This window comes from Acomys russatus, chromosome 2, assembly GCF_903995435.1.
Source record: "Acomys russatus chromosome 2, mAcoRus1.1, whole genome shotgun sequence".
Classification (NCBI taxonomy): domain Eukaryota; kingdom Metazoa; phylum Chordata; class Mammalia; order Rodentia; family Muridae; genus Acomys; species Acomys russatus.
The window spans coordinates 1,447,742-1,466,817 of record NC_067138.1 but is presented as its reverse complement, the minus strand read 5'-3'; the positions used below and the strand labels follow the sequence as shown (position 1 = coordinate 1,466,817).

The following is a 19,076-nucleotide window of genomic DNA, read 5'->3' as shown; positions in this document are numbered from 1 at the left end:
ATCATGCTGAAAATTACATTTCAGCATTTTAGTTAAAATAGCCAACAAATGCAAAAGATAAATGAAGTCTGCCTCTTAAATAAGTTACACAGTGTGCCAAATACTACTGAGTTTTTCTATCAAGCCAAGAAGTGAGGGTTGTACTAGTCCCAAGTGAGAATTTTTAGAACATTCTAGGCAGATACATATTGTATGCAAGTGATACGACACCTTAATTAGATTCAACCAGCAGACTGTATTACACTGTGACTCGGAACAATAGTTCTGAGCCAAGATTACAATAAATTTCAAAATCTATAATGTGTGAAATTAAATTCCACAATAATGCATAAAAATCCTAATTTGAATCAATTTCCAACTTGCAAATAAATACATGAAAAACTGAAAAATGAAATTCAGAGTAGGAGAAACAAAGAATACACAGTATTAGTAAGTAATATTAATTAGGAAGGCCAAATCTCTACCAAACAAGAATTAGGCATTTTCTGCCACATGTATGCCACTACAAAGGTGCTCAATTTGCCAAAAATAAGACCTTGGATTTAACTATTAGGGCAGAACACTTTCATATTACTTTGAGGTAAGTTCCAGCCCCCAAAAGATTTACTCAAGAGCCACTAGTACACACAAATAGATATGCTGATTAAGCAATATTAATAATTAATAGTATTAATGCCACATGTGCTGTAAGTGTGAATTTGCACTAACAACAAAGGAAAGCAAACGCTAGAGTAGTTTAAGGTCTAGACAAGCAAAAACACAGCACACCTCATGGTCAAGTCAGCCGTCAAGAACATCATGGACCTACCGTGCCTCGGCTTCACCGGCTTCACAGACTATGAACAATCTTGGCTGCTTGGATTGGATATAAACAAAAATTGGATATGCAAACACCCAGGTGATCCGGTAGTGTTCAGTGTATTTTTCCTGCTATCAGCTCTTATTAAGTGCAAATAAAGTGTGCACATGAGCTATTTGTCTCACCGTGAAGCCTGGCACCAGGACAGGCAATGTTATTGGCCCACTGAGCTGCTCTTTTTAGTGTCTTCGGGGTTCCTGGAGGAAAACTGAGTAATCTCACAGTAAGCCAGGCTTGGTGGTACATACCTAATATCTTGGCACTTGGGGAGGCTGAGGCAGGCAGATCTTTTTGAGTTCAAGGCCAGCCTGGTCTACAAAGTGAGTCCAGGACAGCCAAGGCTAACACAGAGAAATCCTGTCTCTGGGTCAGGGGTTGGGGAAATGAATATATATATATATATATATTTCCAGCTCCCTCAAGCCACCAGCCAAGAACGTCAGGAAAAGAACTGGATAGTAAGTGCAGAACTTGAACCTTGTCTACACCCTGTTGCCAGCTCTGCTTGGTTTCTGCCAGTGCTTAATTTCACCATTATAATCTGACTGATGCCAGATGAAAACTTTGGTCCTATTTTTGATAATCTTGGGCCTCACAAGAGGTCTGAGGGCAGCCATGATGCAGAGTAAGAGATGGATGGCACCTCCAAAAAAGAATGGCAACAAATAAAAAGTTCCTCTAAAACAACAACAACAACAAAACAAGGTCTCAGGCAGCTAAGGCTGGCGTTCTCTCTCTCTCTCTCCCTCTCTCTCTCTCTCTGAATTTTCAGTTGGAAAGTTGAATTGTCCAATCTGAGGTCCTCCTGAGGAGGACTTTGTGTGTGGTATGTGGTGTGTGTGTGTGTGGTGTGTGTGCGTGTGTGTGTGTGTGTGTGTGGTGTGTGTGTGTGTTGTACTTACTCAGTAAAAAGCTAAACAAAATACAAGCTAAAAGTGTTATTATAAGGTAAGTTTTCAAAAACTGCATATAAAAAGTGTCACTGATGCCGGGCGTGGTGGCACACGCCTTTAATCCCAGCACTTGGGAGGCAGAGGCAGGCGGATGGATCTCTGTGAGATCGAGGCCAGCCTGGTCTACAAAGCGAGTCCGGGATAGTCAAGGCTACACTGAGAAACCCTGTCTTGAAAAACCAAAACAACAACAACAAAAAGTGTCACTGACATCCAGATCAAGAAAAAGCAGCCTCCAAATATTTTCCTCTTGACCATGACCAAATAATGCTTGTAGTCTTATCTGCTAACAGCCCAGAATATATTTGCCTTTTGGTACTTTTTTTTTTTTAAGATTTATTTATTTAATGTTTACACAGTGACCTACATATACATCTGCAGGCCAGAAAAGGGCATCAGATCACATTATAGATGGTTGTGAGCCACCATGTGGTTGATTGAACTCAAGACCTCTGGAAGAGCAGTCAGTCCTCTTAACCTCTGAGCCATCTCTCCAGTGCCCTCCTTTTGGTACTTTTTTTTTTTAATTTACTTATTTATTACATATACAGTGTTCTGCCTGCACACCAGAAGAGAGCACCAGGTCTCATTACAGGTGGTTGTAAGCCACTATATTGTTGCTGGGAATTGAACTCAGGACCTCTGAAAAAGCAATCAGTGCTCTTAACCTCTGAGCCATCTCTCCAGCCCCACCTTTCAGTTCTTATACACATGAAAGCATAAAATAAGCAGCACAGGCAGCTTTGATTCTGAAATTCTGTATCCACAATACTCACCATGATCTTCCTGTACAAAACCATGACATTATCATCATCAAATGGGAGAAATCCACACATAAGCACATACAGGAGGACGCCCATGCTCCAAACATCTGCCTTGGAGGGAAAAATACCATTAAAATGCATTTCAAAAAGGCAGCACACTTAGAGAGAATCACAGAATCTTCACAAAGCTGGAAAAGAACTAAGAAACCAGTCAACTCAACTTACTCATTCTACTGACAATGAACATGAGGCACAGAGAGGAAGATTTGTCCAAAGACACTGACTCGGTGGAAGACCTCCTGACTTTCAATTCAGTATACTCCTCCAGCTACACCCTAACACTGAACAGAAAACAATTCCCAGCTGGGTGTGGTGGGGCACAGCTTTAATCCCAGCACTCAGGAAGCAGAGTCCTGTCTACTGAATCACATCAAAGCGCCATCAGAGACTCTGTGACAATTCTTGAAATGAAAAGCCTGCCTTTCAAGTCAATGGGTGGTTTGTGCTCCATATAGGAGATCAGAAATTAAATGTTTATGACTGAGAAATGTCAAACATTTAATTTATTAAGTTTAGGCAACACAGAAAGTGAGCACAGCCTTGCCAAATACCATGAGAGGTTAGAACAGATTATGTCTGAAATTAAACTAAACGATGAAAAAAGTATAGTAATGTTTCCACAAAAATCTACCACAGCCTACTGGAATCTAGCCTTTCCAGTTAACCCATCAAGCATCTCATTTCACTGTTTCAACTTAGATAAGAGAACACACTAATTAATTAAGCCAAAGTAAATGTAAATAAACAGCTGGGCATGGTGGCGCACACCTTTAATCCCAGCGCTTGGGAGGTAGAGGCAGGTGGATCACTGTGAGTTCAAGGCCAGCCTGGTCTACAAAGTAAGTCCAGTACACCCAAGGCTACACAAAGAAACCCTGTCTCGGAAAAAAAATAAATAAATAAAATAAACAAATCAGGTGACAAGTAAGATAAAAATAACTGGGGGAAAATGCCGATACACTTCCATGAGAAATTTGTGAAAACCTCAAGGATCCCACCATGGAATATGTCCTAGGCAGGCTAAACACCTGGATTACCTCAACTACTTACTTTAAAACTTAAACGCCCAAACCAGTGTCTGCACGGATACAGGCCTGAGTTCACCACCTTTCAAGCATGCCCTAAGATTCCTTGGTACATTTCTTAAGACATTACCTAACAAGAGCAGGCAGTCAAACTCACATGGACAGGGTACCACTTATGATCACATAAGAGGGCTAGAGAGATGGCTACGTAGTTCGGAGTGTCCCCTGCACCATTGCAATGACCAGTGTTAGAACCCCAGAGCCCATGGGCATCCTGCACGTGCCTATAAAGTCCAGCTCCAAGGAGAGCGGACAGAGAAGGATTATTATGGACTGCTGGCTTCTAGCCTAGCCAAGAAAATGTGAGCCCTAAGTTCAGGAATACTCTGCTGTGCAAAGTGCACAGTTTTTTGGGTATTTTTGTTTGTTTATAGCAAGCCTATAATCCTAACATACTATAACACAGATAAGCATTATGTTGAGTGAAATTAAGATAGTCACCAGCAATTATAAAAATTATATCAAACATGAAATAACCAAATTCAGAGACATGGAGAATGGGACAAAAGCCGGGGGGATTAGCAGAAATGGGGAGGTATTGTGCAATGAGCACTGGGTTCTAGCGCTACAAGGTAGGGTTTCACTGCACATCATGACCACAGTTAACTGAACTGTAAATCAGTTGCATGGTAGATTTTATGTTATGTGCATTTTCCCAAATCTAACACACACACACTGAGGGGATGTAGTTCAGTTGGTAAAGCACTTGCCCTGCGTGTATGAAGGCCTGGACTTGATCCCCAGCACCACAAAAACCGAATGTGGTGGCACATATCTCTCATTCCAACACCCAGAAGGACAAAATCAGAAGCTCAAGGTCATCCTTGGCTATATAGCATTATGGTGCATACCTTTAATCCCAGCACTAGGAAGGCGGGGATCTCTGTGAATCCAGCCTGATTTACATCATGAGTTTCAGGCCAACTAGAGCTACATTATGGTACCCTGTCTGGGCGGGGGATGGGGTTAGGGTTGGTGTAACACACGCCTTTAATCCCAGCACTTGGGAGGCAAAGGGAGGAGGATCTGTGAGTTCCAGGACAGCCAGGGCTGCACAGAGAAACCCTGTCTTGAAAAACAATATAAACAAAACAAAAGGTTAAGGAAAACGAAGAACTCCTAAATTTTCCAGATTAAAAAGAGCTCAAGAAGGCAGCAAGATGAATCAGCAGGTAAAGGAGTTTATTGCCAAGGCTAATATCATAACGTCAATCCTCAGGACCCTCAGTGAAAGAAGAAAACCAATTCCTATGAACTGTCCTCTGGCCTTCATCTACATGCGCCCGAGTGCGTGCGCACACACACACATATACACACACACACACATGCATGTAAAGAAAGCAAAAGAAATACAGCAACCAATGGAAAAAAGTTATAAAGACTACCGTCAGTACAAGCAACATGATTTATAGGGTTTGTAGAATAACAGCTTTAATCTGCAGTCCAGCCCTGGGGAAAATGAGGCAGGAACACCCAAAATTCCGGGCCAGCCTGAGCTACATACTGAGCTCCAGACCAACATAGGAGACACATGGGTTCGGCTCTGTGACTAAAGACCATTACCGACAGGTCTACGGATGGGAGTTTAGATCCTAGAACTACAGAAAAGCCAGGCGCTGTGACTTCCAAGCCTAGTCCACAAGAGAGAGACAAACTTCCTTTGCCAAGTTGTACCCAAACAGCTGGAACTAAAGAACTCCTGGGTTCAGTAAGAGACTCTGCCTCAACAGTGTACAAGCCAGCAGCCTGACATCACCTCTAGACACCCTCCCACGCACATGCATACACGCATGCATGCGCACTCACACACACACATACACACACACACACACACACACACACACACATAGTCCTCCTCAGGAGGACCTCAGATTGGACAATTCAGCTTTCCAACTGAAAATTCAGCAAGACCCTGTTTCAAAATTACAAAGACAAAGAAAACAACAACAACAATAATAAAACTAAAGGTGTAGTGGTTTACTCAGTGGCAAAGTGTTAACATATGCAAGGCCCTAAATTCAATCCCCAGTATACCATAAAAAGAAAAAGTCCCTCCTGGCTTTCAGAAGCTGTACATATATAAGCTACGGACAATACTCCAGTTACAGCCGGCTGCCCTCCTGCAGCATACTCAATAAACTATTCTTCCAACATAAAAAATAAGCATTTTCCCTGCTGCTGCTAAGTACATTCAAGATTCAGTTTCACCCTACTCCACCACCATGGCCAAAGAAGGCACTGCTGCTGGAGGTGCGATCGCAGCTTTACAAGAGGCGCTTAAGGCCACGCTCATCCATGAAAGCCTAGAGCATGCAGCCGTGGAACTGCATGCTCCAATTGTGATGCTCCTGTGTCTGTCAGGATGATGAAGGCTCTTTGTACTGAGCACCAAATCAACCTAAAGTTGACAGCAACAAGAAGATAAAGCTGCTAAGCATCTGTGCAGCTAACAAGGAGGACATCCCACCTATGCACCCCCGCCCAGTAAAGTAGTTAGTTGTAGTTACGTAATCGGTACAGACTATGGCAAAGAATCTCAGGCTAAGAGGTCCTAGAAGAGCACTTCAAATGCAAAAAGTGAACAAATTAAAATTTTGGCTCTTTAAAATAAATATACAAACAAAAACAGGGATGGCAAAATGACTCAACAGGTAACAGCGCTTCAAAGGTGCTTGCTACCAAGCCTAACAACCTGAGTTCAATGCCTGGCACCTGAATGGTGGAGGAAAGAGCTAACTCCCAAGAGTTATCCTCTGACTCTACATGTACAGTGTGGTATGAGCTGGCCCTAATATTCACACAAGATAAAGATATAATAAGTTTTTAAAAAAGAGACAATATAAAACCGTGTGGTGTGGTGGCATGTGCCTGTAATCCCAGCACTCAGGGAGGCAGAGGCAGATGGATCTCTGTGAGTTCAAGGCCAGCATAGTCTACAAATCAAGTTCAGGACAGACAAGGCTACACAGAGAAACCTTAACAACAACAACAACAACAACAACAAAAAACAGAAAAGAAAAAATAAAGAGAGACAATATATATATATATATATTAAAAAAATACAGAAACGGCAGGCATGGTGCACACCTTTAATCCCAGCACTCGGGAGGCAGAGGCAGGCAGACCTCTGTTGAGTTCAAGGCCAGCCTAGTCTACAAAGAAAGTTCCAGGACAGCCAGGGCTATTACACAGAGAAATTCTGTCTCCAAAAGAAAAAAACAAAACACAAAATGTGTAATACACACACACACACACACACACACAAATATTTAGTTATAAAGGGATATGATTTCACACTCATTAAAAAAAGGATATGCATGAATATGTATGTTCAGAGAAAGAATAAAGCTAATAGGGAAAAATATAAATAATCATAAATACAAATAAAAACATACCAAATGTTTAATTCTATTTTAAATATACTTTAAATTTTAAATTAAAGTGAAGTCACTAAAAATACAGATTCCCATCTTCTCCTGTTCCAAATTAAGTAAGATGGCATTTTCCAGAGTTTCTCCCACATAGCACTTATCCCCAAGGATGTTCCAGGTGAAAAGTGGATTCTGCAGGTAAGGAAAGCTGGGACCAGCTGCCACCTGTGCTATTTCCTCCCAAAGGTGACATGTGCCAGAGTAAATGAAAGACAGGAGACGTTCAGGTCAGCAGCGCCTGAGCTTGTGACGACCCATGTTATTTCTTTATGACACTAGCGTCAGCAACACCTGAACTGCAGAGAGTAAGAGGGCTGACTGACTTAAGAGGCAAAGGACACAACGCCAGGCCTTCTGAGGATGGCCACCCGACAGGGCCACTGGCCTTGGGTGTCAGCTACGCATGAACGACAGGTTTTTCTGTTAATTAATAAACATCTTTGCAAACTGAGTGTTCTACCATAGCCTTGGTGACCTAACCAGTTCAAATACAGCCTCTTAGTACAAAAAGCAACCACACTGAGGACAGAAACATATCAAGCTAGGGGTAACAATTACCTCTGATCCAAGATAGGATCTGCCTTGTATGAGCTCGGGGGCTGCGTAAGCAAGACTCCCACAGCATGTCTGTAGATGGTCGTCCTTGTTGCCCTACCGTAACATAAAGCAAAACACGTATTAGTTATAGGAATAGTACATCTCAAGTTAGACACAGTGCTGCACATCTGAGATCCCAGCTCTGCGCAGTAGAAGAGGACTGGAGTTCAAGGTCAGACTCATAGGTCAAGCTACATAGAAAACTTGAGACCAGTCTGAGCTATGAGACCCTGTCTCAAAAAACAAAACGAAACATTAACAATAAATCTTGATAAACTCTCCCCTTTGAGAGGCTAGATGAAATATTATCCCAAATAATAGGAGAGTCCTGCAAATGCTCTTTGCGTATATGCGCACGTGCACATGTCAATTGTGAGTCTCTAGATTCCCAGCACCACTGGGCCTCACAAGACAAGATCTTTTTCCCCTTGGCTCAGTCAAATTGAGTCCACACTTCCCTACAAACTCATTTGCACAGTAATCAACCTCATATCCACCCAAGCACCCAGGATTTCCCACCCCCAAGTATTCAAAGAATACCCACAGGAATTCAAGTCCCTGTCTTTAACATCCTTCTTGTTCACAGAAGAAGCAGCTGGGATGGAGGAGAATGCACTGCTAACCTATTGTCCAGACTGTGGGACGACAAACCACACCTTAACTGGTGACCTGTCAACTTCCTCTGCTCTCCCACACAAACATGGGCCTTAAAAAGTGGGACTACTGCTGCCCTCCTGTGCTAAGCCCTACAGGAGGCAAAGGACCTTAACATTTTGTTTACAAATGAGCCAGGAGGTGGTGGCACAGTGGGAGCCCCAAAAGCTAAGGCCATCTTTCCCAGTTAATGGAGTTTTCCATAAGTATTTACACCACCTCCTGTAGTGAACTTACTTCTCTGTCAAAAGATGATCTTTATATGCTTTTATATGTCTGTAAAAAAAATGTGACCTGCCTTCTGACTCATCTGCTTCCCAGACACAAGGCTCCACTGGTTAACCTCAGTATAGACAGCAGTGGGAGAAGAATCAGAAAGAACCAGACACTCAAAACTGAAGAGGCAAAATCTGCTTCCCTTTGCACCTTGCTCGTTCTGAGGGGGCAGGAAATAATCATGGGACTACAAAGAGCTGAGACAAGTCTGCGATTTGAACATTCTTAATGAGTGTAGACAGCTCATTTTAGCAGCAGAGTGCCATCATTAGGGAAGCCAGAAGGAAGCCTCCAACAAGCAGCCACACAGGAGACCTGCTGCAGACAGCACAGCTGATAAGTTCAAAGTCACCTCAAAGAGAAGTTATGCTGGAGAACACCAGACTTACCTCTGGACTGCCAATCAGGGGGACCCTGAGCACTATAAATGTAGAAGCCCATGGCCACCTGTTTCCCCTCTTTCACATAAAAAGGGAATCACCTCAGAGTATACCTAGTTCTTAGCTATATAACCATTTAGGTAACAAAAGTGAGATACACACTAAATTCTCAGCTTCTACACAAATGAACAAAAGCATCATCTAGTGGTAATACACTCAAACTGCAAACACACGACTTACTCAGAATTATCTAGCAAACTATTAATGCTAAGGATAAAAATTAACATTCTTCAAAATGGGTATAACCAAACAAGACTAAGTGAAAGTCAGTTCAAAATAACACACCACAGAACACTATTAGACATAAATACTTTGGTAGCGGTGGTGGTGGCTTATTGAGACAGGGTTTCTCTGTGTAGCCTTGGCTGTCCTAGACTCACTCTGTAGACCAGGCTGGCCTCGAACTCACAGACATCTGTTTGCCTGTACTGATGAAGGGCATGCACCACCATGCTCAGCTTACATGAATCTGTTTTTACTTCCACACTTACCTTAGGTTTTGCACAGAGACCAAAGTCAATCAGCTTTAGTTTATGATATTCATCAAATAATAAATTTTCCTGGGAAAACAAATATATTTTGATAACTGTATTCACATTTCTTTTTATCACATCCCACCTCTAACCATTTCTAAAATTGACTTAGAGTTGTTTCTTTTTCTTTTTTTTTCTCGTTTTCCTTGTCTTTTTTTCTTTCTTTCTTTTCTTTTTCTTTTGGGATTTTTTAAGACAGGGTTTCTCTGTGTATCCCTGGCTGTCCTGGACTCACTTTGTAGACCAGGCTGGCCTCAAACTCATGTTTATCAGCCTTCCTCTCCCTAAGGGCTGAGACTAAAGGCGTGTGCGCACGCACCCAGGATAGAGTTGTTTCTATTTGAAGGTGAGATCTGGTAAAAGTTAAAACATCAATAAAATCTAATGAAAAGACAAAGAAAAAAAAGCCTCCAGTACTCAGGAGGCAGAAGAAAGTGGACCTGTTTGAACCCAGCCTGGTCTATGTAGTGAGTTCTAGGCCAGCTAGGGCTAGAGACCCTGTCTCCCCAACACCCAGACACACACACACATACACACACACACACACACACAAGCTGGGCAGTGGTGACACATGCCTTTAGTCCTAGCATTCAGGAGGAAGAGGCAGGCCAATTGCTGTGAGTTCAAGGCCAGCCTGGTCTACAGAGTGAGTTCCTGGACAACCAAGGCTGCACAGAAAAACCCTGTCTCTAAAAATCCAGAAAGAAAAAGAAAAGAAAGAAAGAAAAAAAGACAAGAAAAACGAGAAAAAAGTCTCGGGACTATGAGGTAGCTCAGAGGGAGAGCACTGTCCAAGCATCCTGGGGCCCTCGATTTATTCCCCAGAACCACAAAAAGAAAGAAAAAGTGAGAGGTCTGGGGAGATGACTCAGTGGATGAAGTGCTTACTCTCCCATGTGAGGAAGCTAAGTTCAGCCCCCAGCCCCATGTAAAAAGCCAGGCATGACAACACATCCCTAAGAAGGGAAGGAAGATGGAGCATCCCTGAGGCTGGCTCACCGTCTACACAGTCTAGCAAGCTCTGGGGTCAGGAAGAGAGCCTTTCAAAGAATAAGGTAAAGAAAAAAAAAAAAAAAGGAGGAGGAAAAACCATTCCACCTTAGTGCTCTGAGGGCCACCTACAAATGAATATTAAAAGGCAAGTTTAAACAGAGCCAGGGCAGTGGTGGCACACCCCTTTAATTCCAGCACTTGGGAGGCAGAGGCAGGCAGATCTCTGTGAGTTTGAGGCCAGCCTGGTCTACAAAGCGAGTTCCAGGACAGCCAAGGCTACACAGAGAAACTCTGTCTCGAAAAAAAAAAACAACAACCAAACTAAACAGACCTCATACTGAGTGTGGCATAAAAATGAAAAAGGGCCCGGGCAGTGGTGGCCTTTAATCCCAGTACTTGGGAGGCAGAGGCAGGCGGATCACTGTGAGTTCCAGGCCAGCCTGGTGTACAAAGTGAGTTCACAACAGCCATGGCTACACAGAGAAACCCTGTCTCGAAAAAAAGGAAAAAGAAAAAGGGATAACAATGCCACAGCCTGGTTCTAGGTTCCTGCCTATTTTACAACATTATACTTAAGTATATACTCATGTCACACACATTAGAGCCTAAAGACTAAAGGAACGGTCCCAGCTTTCTCCAGTCCTTTAAAAGTAAAACCTGTCAGTTCTACTGAACTGCTCCCTTCTGGGGAGTAATGGTTTGAAATTAAAGGTCTTAGCATTTTGGGTGGCTAAGACAGGGGTATCTCAAGCTGGGGCAGCCTAGGCTATGCTGTGAGCCCCAGGCCAGCCTGGGCTATGTAAGTAGGCATTGTCTCAGAGAAAACAGAACACTGAATGGAAAATACTGAATGGCTCAATTTTCCCAGGGTTAAAATCTTGACTAAGGTTGGGCATGGTGGGGCATGACTTTAATCCCAGCACTCGGGAGGCAGAGGCAGGCGGATCACTGTGAGTTCGAGACCAGCCTGGTCTACAAAGCGAGTCCAGGACAGCCAAGGCTAACACAGAGAGACCCTGTCTCAAAAAAACAAAAAACAAAAACAAAAACAAAAAATCTTGAGCAAGGGCATTTATAATGTCACAGGTTGTGAGGATGCTAAGAAAGGAAAGTGAATGGACAGACTCTGACTATAACAAAAACCTAAGGAGCAGAACTGAGTGAGGGATCTCTACACAGAACACTGGCACCTGGGAAGAAGAGGCACGCCATGCTGAACTCTCAGGTAAGCATCTAAGTGTGACAACCACTTACTGGTTTGAGGTCCCTGTGGGCATAGCCCTGGCTGTGGACATATGCAACTGCAGACAGTATCTGACGGAAGACGACTCGGGTCTCCTCTTCCGACAGGCGATCCTGGGAGATTATGTAGTCAAACAGCTCTCCTCCTGGACAGTACTTCAACAGCAAGAGTCATATGCTTACAGCTGACAGAAACCATTTCCCAGGATTGGGAAGTAAAAACCATACTAAACTCAACATTAGCTTGACTTGAAAGGCAAAGGAACTGAGTGAGTGAACTGCACTCTCAGGATCAAATAACTCAGTAATTATTACAGGAAGGGGAACAGTACTTCTTCCCTTGGGCAATTTTATTACCAATAAACAGAAGTTAAACCAAGTACCATTATAATTTTAGAAAGCTCACGCAGGGCTTTCTATTTCTATAACAAAGTACTAAAACTCATTCTCAAGTTAACAGACTCACATCTAGGACAGCCATCTAAAGTTAAAGATGAAATACAGCTGGAGGCTGTTGTTTCTCCAGTAATTATCTCTGGTCATTGTCCAAAGACCAGTGGTTCCAGCCTCCCAACAAGGAGCCCGGCAGGCACTGAGATGGCTCTATGGGGAAAGTGTTTGCTGACCAAGCATAAGGACCAGAGTTCAGATCCCTAAACACCCACATGAAAGCCTGCAGCTGGCACACAAATATGTAACCCCAGCAGAAGCAGAGACAAGCAGATCCTGGGGCTCCCTGGCCAGTCAGCCTCCCAAACCAGTGAGCTCCGTGATCAGAGAGAGGTTCTGCCCTAACAAGTAAGGGAGAGAACAATATAGAAAGATGCTCTGCATTTCCACATGCTATGTGCAAGCGTACATACCACAAACGCATAGATGTTTGACATACATGCATACACCACACATATCTATAGAGGAAAAGCAATTAAGAGAAAGGGCTTACAGGGCTGGAGAGATGGTTCAGTGGTTAAGAGTGCTGTCTGCTCTTCCAAAGGTCCTGCGTTCAATTCCCAGCAACCACATGGTGGCTCACAACCATCTATAATGGGATCTGATGCCCCCTTCTGGCATGCAGGTGTACATGCAGGCAGAACACTGTATACATAATAATAAATAAATAAATATTTTTTTTAAAAAAAGAGAGAGAGAGAGAACAGGCTTACAAAGCCCCCTCTTTGCTGGGCGGTGGCAGTGTACAACTTTAATCCCAGCACTTGGGAGGCAGAGACAGGCAGTTCTCTGAGTTTAAGGCCAGCCTGATCTACAGAGAGAGTCCTAGGAGAGCCAAGGCTACACAGAGAAACCTTGTCTCAAACAAACAAACAAACAAACACTAAGATTTATACAATTAATGGTTGATAAAGGTGAGAGCTACTGATAAGGTACCCATGCTCCTGTAAGCAACCCTCAAAAATAGAAACAAAAACAAAAAACAACAACAAACACCCACTGGGTTATTTAAGGAAGGAAGGAAAGAAAAAAAGTGGTAGTGGGGCCAGTTGAGAAGAGAAGAGGAAGGGGAGGGGACCAGGGGTAATAGTGAGAAGGTGACAGAGAATTACTATAGACAAACAAACAAACATTATGGGCTGGAGGCATGGCTGAGAGGGTAAAAGCACCAGCTGCTCTCGCAGAGAACCCACATGGCAGCACACAGCCGTCTATTGCTCCAGTCCCAGGGGATCTAACATCCTCTTGTGGCTTCCATGGGCACCAGACAGAAACACAGTCAAAATACTCATAAACATAAAAATAAATACATTTTACATACATAAATATGTATGTATTAAGTGTCACAGTGTAACACATTATATATAATTTATATATACTAAGGCAAAAAAGGGCCAGCAAGAGGGCTTTGATGCCGGGAAACCACATAAAGATGGGAGAAATCTCAACATAACCTAGAAACACCTGGGAGCAGAGGCTGGGACTGTCAGAAGTGAAACTAGAATGAGCATTTATGCTAACTTTTCAGGTCAGGAAATTTTCAGGTAGTTCTCTTACTCCGCAGAGGCCCAGTAAAACCGGGATAGTGCGTGGGAATCTCTGCAGGATTCAAGTTCCAGCAGCTTCCGCCCGCCAAGAGAATCAAACCTCGCGGGCCGGAAGAGGCGGGCCCACGGAGCCGGCGGCCCAGTCCCAGGGAGGCGGGGCGGGGCCGGGAGAAAACTGGGCGGGGTGATGATGGGGCGGGGCGAGGTAGGCTCAAATTTGGGATGCTTGGATATGAGACCTGCTGGAGGATGTCAAACGCTCAGGATCGGAGATGGAGAGGCGCTACCTTGAGATGCTGATTAAATATTTAAGGCCTTGCCTCTTTTTTTGTTTTGTTTTGTTTTTTCGAGACAGGGTTTCTCTGTGTAGCCTTGGCTGTTCTGGGCCCGCTTTGTAGACCAGGCTGGCCTCGAACTCACAGCGATCTACCTCCTTTTGCCTCCTGAGTGCTGGGATTAAAGGCATGCACCACCCACACCCGGCCCGGCTTTTTTTTTTTTTTTTTAAAGGATATTTTTATTAAAAGGATTTTTTCGCCTGGCAAAATACATACCTGAAATCCGCAAAGCAAGTCCAGGATCACCAAGGCTACACAGAGAAACCCTGTCCCAAAAACCAAATTAATGAATAAGAAGAAGAAGAAGAAAACTTTACATGGGTTGTATGAATTGAATTGTAGTGACAGCACAAACCAGAAAGATATTAAGAATTACAAACATGGAAAAGAAAATAAGGGAGCTGGAAGCAGTGGTTCACACCTGTAATCCCAGTACTCAGTGAGGCAGAGGCAGGAGGATCTCTGTAAATTCGAGGCCAGCCTGGTGTACAAAGCAAGTCCAGGACAGCCAAAACTACACAGAAAAACCCTGTCTTGAATGACACTACTACTAATACTAATAATAATAATAATAATATAATGTGCTTATAATTTTGTAACTATTTGACACTCAGCAGGTAATTCACATTCTCATGGACTGTCTGATTTTAAAAGTAGCCACCACCAGGCACACACCTTTAATCCCAGCACTCGGGAGACAGAGGCAGGCAGATCTCTGAGTTCAAGGCCAGCCTGGTCTACAAAGTGAGTCCAGTACAGCCAAGGCTACATAGAGAAACCCTGTCTGAAAAACCAAAGTAAATAAATAAAATGCTTAAAAGTAGCTGCCAAAAAGATAGAGGTCACCAATGTACTGAGATCTTTATTGAGTCTTCCCCATGGATAATCACACAGAGAAATACAACACACAGCCTTCCCTAGTGCAATTTTGGTGAACCTAGTATCAATGTACACATTTGGAATACCCATCTCTTCCATGACATTTCCCAGTCACTGGGTGTCCAAGACCAGGCTTCTAGCTGTACTTGTATTTGTGGGCTGTGTTTGTGTTTGCTGGGCAGTGTTTCATAGATGTACTTGTGATTGTGGATGGAGTAAGCTTCAGGCACCACTTATGCATGGATGGCAGGCTGGCCCTTCTCACCACACTTCTAAGCACTATTACACTGCACCCCTGTTTTTGGTTTTGTTTTGTTTTTTCTATTTTTCTTTTTTATTTATTTTTGTTTCATGTGTATGGATGTTTTGCCTGCATTTATATCTGTGCACCACATGTATACAGTGCCTGCAGAAGCCAGAAGAAAGCACATCAGGTCCCCTGGAACTAGTTTAGGCACCAAATGGATGCAGGGAAATTGAACTCTTCTCCTTCAGAAGAGCAGTCAGTGTTCTTAAGCACTCAGCCTGTGTTGGGCATTTTCTTGATTGACAACTGATGTGAAAAGTTCAACCTATTGTAAGTGGTGCCACCACTGGGTAGGTGGTCCTGGGGTATGTAAAAAAGCAAGGCCTGAAGAGCAAGCAGACCGGTAAGCAGCGTTCCTCCGTGATGTCCACTTAACTCCACCCTTCTCCTTCCTGCCTGGAGCTCGTTCCTTGCCTTTTCCTGATGAGAGATTGTAACCTTGAAGCCAAATAAACCCTTTCCTCCCCAAATTGCTGTTGGTCATGGTGATTTATCATAGGAATAAGGAGCAAACTAGAATACCTGCCTATATATTTAGCTTATTATAGTGAAGTATTTTAGGGTGCTAGATAGAAATTGTCAAAGGAAAAAATAAGGTCATGTGAAAGATGGAAATATGAAGAGTGGGAGAAAGAGAAAGAAAACAAGTGAATGATAAAGAGGCATTTTGCTGGTCAGCTGGCGATGCAGTGCAGTATCAGAGGCCTGTGTGTGTTTACTACAGCACTGCAAAAACAATAATAATCAAAATGGTGATGAAAGGAGATTATGTTACTTTTGTCTGTTTTTAATAGTTGATGTATTAAATCACTCAAAATAGTTCCATTCCATTAGATACCTTTTGTGTTGCAGGATATTTGATCCCATTGTGAACCACCAAGATTGTGAACTATAAAAACCTGTTTCTCACTGTGGTATGGCTAAGTCTTTTGATCCTAGAGCTTTCTGTTTACTGTAAACAAGTACTTGTGGTGTGGCTCAGCCTTAGTACACACCTTTAATCCAAAAGCTTTCTATAAACAGGATTAAATAAAGTTAACCCTAGGTCAAGAGATGGATCAAGCAACCAGCTTGAGAGGAAGTGAACATGGGAAAAAAAACCATAGAGAATGAGAGGAAATCAGGAAGATGGAAATAGAAAGGAAGGTATCTAAGTCAACATGGAGCTGAGTAAGAAGAGCTTTTTCCTTCTGAGACATGAGCTGAGTAGGAAGGTCAGCTTTCTCTACCTCTCTGAGCTAGCAAGTTTTCACCCCAGCATCTGGCTCCTGGTAAAGTCAAACAATTCAGATTTTTTTTTCCCTTCATAACAACACTTTTGTACTGGTTAGCTTTTTTGTAAACTTGACACAAACCAGGGTCATCTGGGAAGAAGAAACTTCAATGGAGAACATGCTTCTATCAAACTGCCCTGTGGAACCCAGCTTGGTGGCGCACACCTTTAATCCCACCATATGTGAGGTAGAAGCAGGCAGATCTCTGTGAGTTCAAGGCCAGTGTGGTCTACAAAGAGAGTTTTAGAACAGCCAGGGCTATTACACAGAGAAACCCTGTCTCAAAAAACCAAAAACCAAAACAAGCTAGTAAGTCTGTCTCCACTATTAAAAGAATGTATCGATCAGTGACATAGGCATGTAGGCATGCCTATAATCCCAACACCTAGGAGGTAGTTCAGAGTTCAAGGATAGCCTCAACAACACAGAAAGTTTGGGGGCAACAAGTGCTACATGGAACCCTGTCTTTAAAAAGAACAACCAAGTGGTTTGAGAGATGGCTCATTGTTTAAGAGCATTAGCTGCTCTTCCAGAGGACCAGGGTTCAATTCCCAGCACACACATGGCAGCTCACAACGGTCTGTAACTCCACTTCCAGGAGATGCAGCACCCTCAAACAGACAACATGCAGGCAAAACACCAATGCACATTAAAAATTAATTTTTTTATTTTGAAAAGAACCAAAGGCCAGGCACTGATGGCCAACACATTTAGTCCTAGTGTTCAGGAAGCAGAGGCATGTGGATTTCTGGATCTCCATGAGTTCAAGGCCAGACTGTTTTACAGAGTAAGTTCCAAGACAAACCCTGTCTGGAAACAAAACAAAAGTTACCCTGTATAAAGTGCATCCTGCTGGGTGGTGGTGGCACATGCTTTTAATCCAGCACTCGGGAGGCAGAGCCAGGCAGATTGCTGTGACTTTGAGGTCAACTTGGTCTACAAAGTGAGTCCAGGACAGCCAAGGCTACACAGAGAAACCCTGTCTCAAAAAACCAAAAATAAAAAAATAAAAAATAAAAAAATAAAGTGCATCCTTTGCAGTTATTCAGGGTTATGATGAAAATTTCAGTGTCTGCTTAAAATTTTCAAGATGATTTTGAGTGAACATATTCAAAACAGCTAAATACCACTGCATTTGAAATAATAATTAGGATGGGTGCTGGTGGCACATGCCTTTAATCCCAGCACTTGAAGCAGTGGCAGGAGGGTCAGTGAGTTCAAGGACAGCCTGGAACCTTCACAGAGAACCCTTTCTCAAAACAAACAGGAAAGAAACAATAATTAAACCGCAGAGAAAACAGTCAAGTTCAAGAATGCAGGAGCCGGGCTGGAAAGATGGCTCAGTGGTTAAGGGCACTGTCTGCTCTTCCAGAGGTTCTGAGTTCAATTCCCAGCAACCACATGGTGGCTCACAACCATCTAGAATATGATCTGATGCCCTCTTCTGGCCTGCAGGCATAATGCAGGCAGAGCATTGTATACATAATAAATAAATACATCTTTTTAAAAAAAAATAGAATGCAGGAACCTTGAGCTACTGGGCCAAAAATAAAAATAAAATAAAAATAAAAATAAAAAATCAGAGCCTGACCCCCTGTGGCCTATTTCCTTGTTCAGGCAATAAGGAGATAGGACTCCTACTTGACTGCTCCCTGTTTCAGGACTGTCTAACAGCATGGGTCTGGCCATTTAAAATGGAACCTCTCTACCGGTAACACCACCACGGCGGAAATAAAGCCAGCTACAGTTGTCCAAACCACTGTGCATGCGTCACCTCCACGCACAGTGCCTGCCCCTGTCACATGGCGTAATTTGTACTCTTCTCTCTCTCAGCGGTCACCAGCATCTGCCCTTTGCCAGGCCCTTCTCAAGGCACTGCCAGAGAAAGGAGGAAAAGAGATGTGGCTTCTGCCCAGGGGAGCTCAGAGGCAGGGCTGCGAACTCCCGAACAAGCAGTGTAATAAAGAGCCAAACAGAAGTACTATTATGACTGCATGTGGCTTAGCCAGCTGTGCAGGGTAGAGCAATGAATTCTGACCAAAATTGAAACATTCTAGCACTAGCTCCAGAAAGCAAAATGCCAAGAGGGAGGAAGGGAGGAAGGAGGGGAGAATATTCTCCAGACTTATGGAAAGAAGTGCACAAAAGCACAAAGATGAGAAAAACATGAGGCTGGTGGGGGAACGCAAGTAGGGTAGACCCTGGGAGAAGATGGGAAGAAATAAAGATCTGTTTAGCAGAAGCAGATCATGAGATGCAGAGGACATACAAGACAGGAATAGCTGACACACAGGAGACCCAATTTGAAGGGCTTTTGGTACTAGCCTACGCTCTGGGGGATGCTGGCCAGGAAACAGCAATGAGTGGATATGCATTTCAGAGAAAGCCAAAACA

General features: G+C 43.3%; 1 protein-coding gene across 1 annotated transcript in view; it reads right to left on the bottom strand.

Moving 5' to 3' along the window:
• Positions 1-19,076, bottom strand: part of Melk (maternal embryonic leucine zipper kinase) — a 62,624-nt gene that overhangs the window by 39,376 nt on the left and 4,172 nt on the right. The window contains exons 4-7 of the mRNA XM_051157443.1: positions 11,900-12,043; positions 9,611-9,679; positions 7,711-7,803; positions 2,589-2,687 (exon numbers count right to left, since the gene is read on the bottom strand). Of these exons, the coding sequence (XP_051013400.1) occupies positions 2,589-2,687; positions 7,711-7,803; positions 9,611-9,679; positions 11,900-12,043 (405 nt within the window). The remainder of the gene's footprint in view (positions 1-2,588; positions 2,688-7,710; positions 7,804-9,610; positions 9,680-11,899; positions 12,044-19,076) is intronic.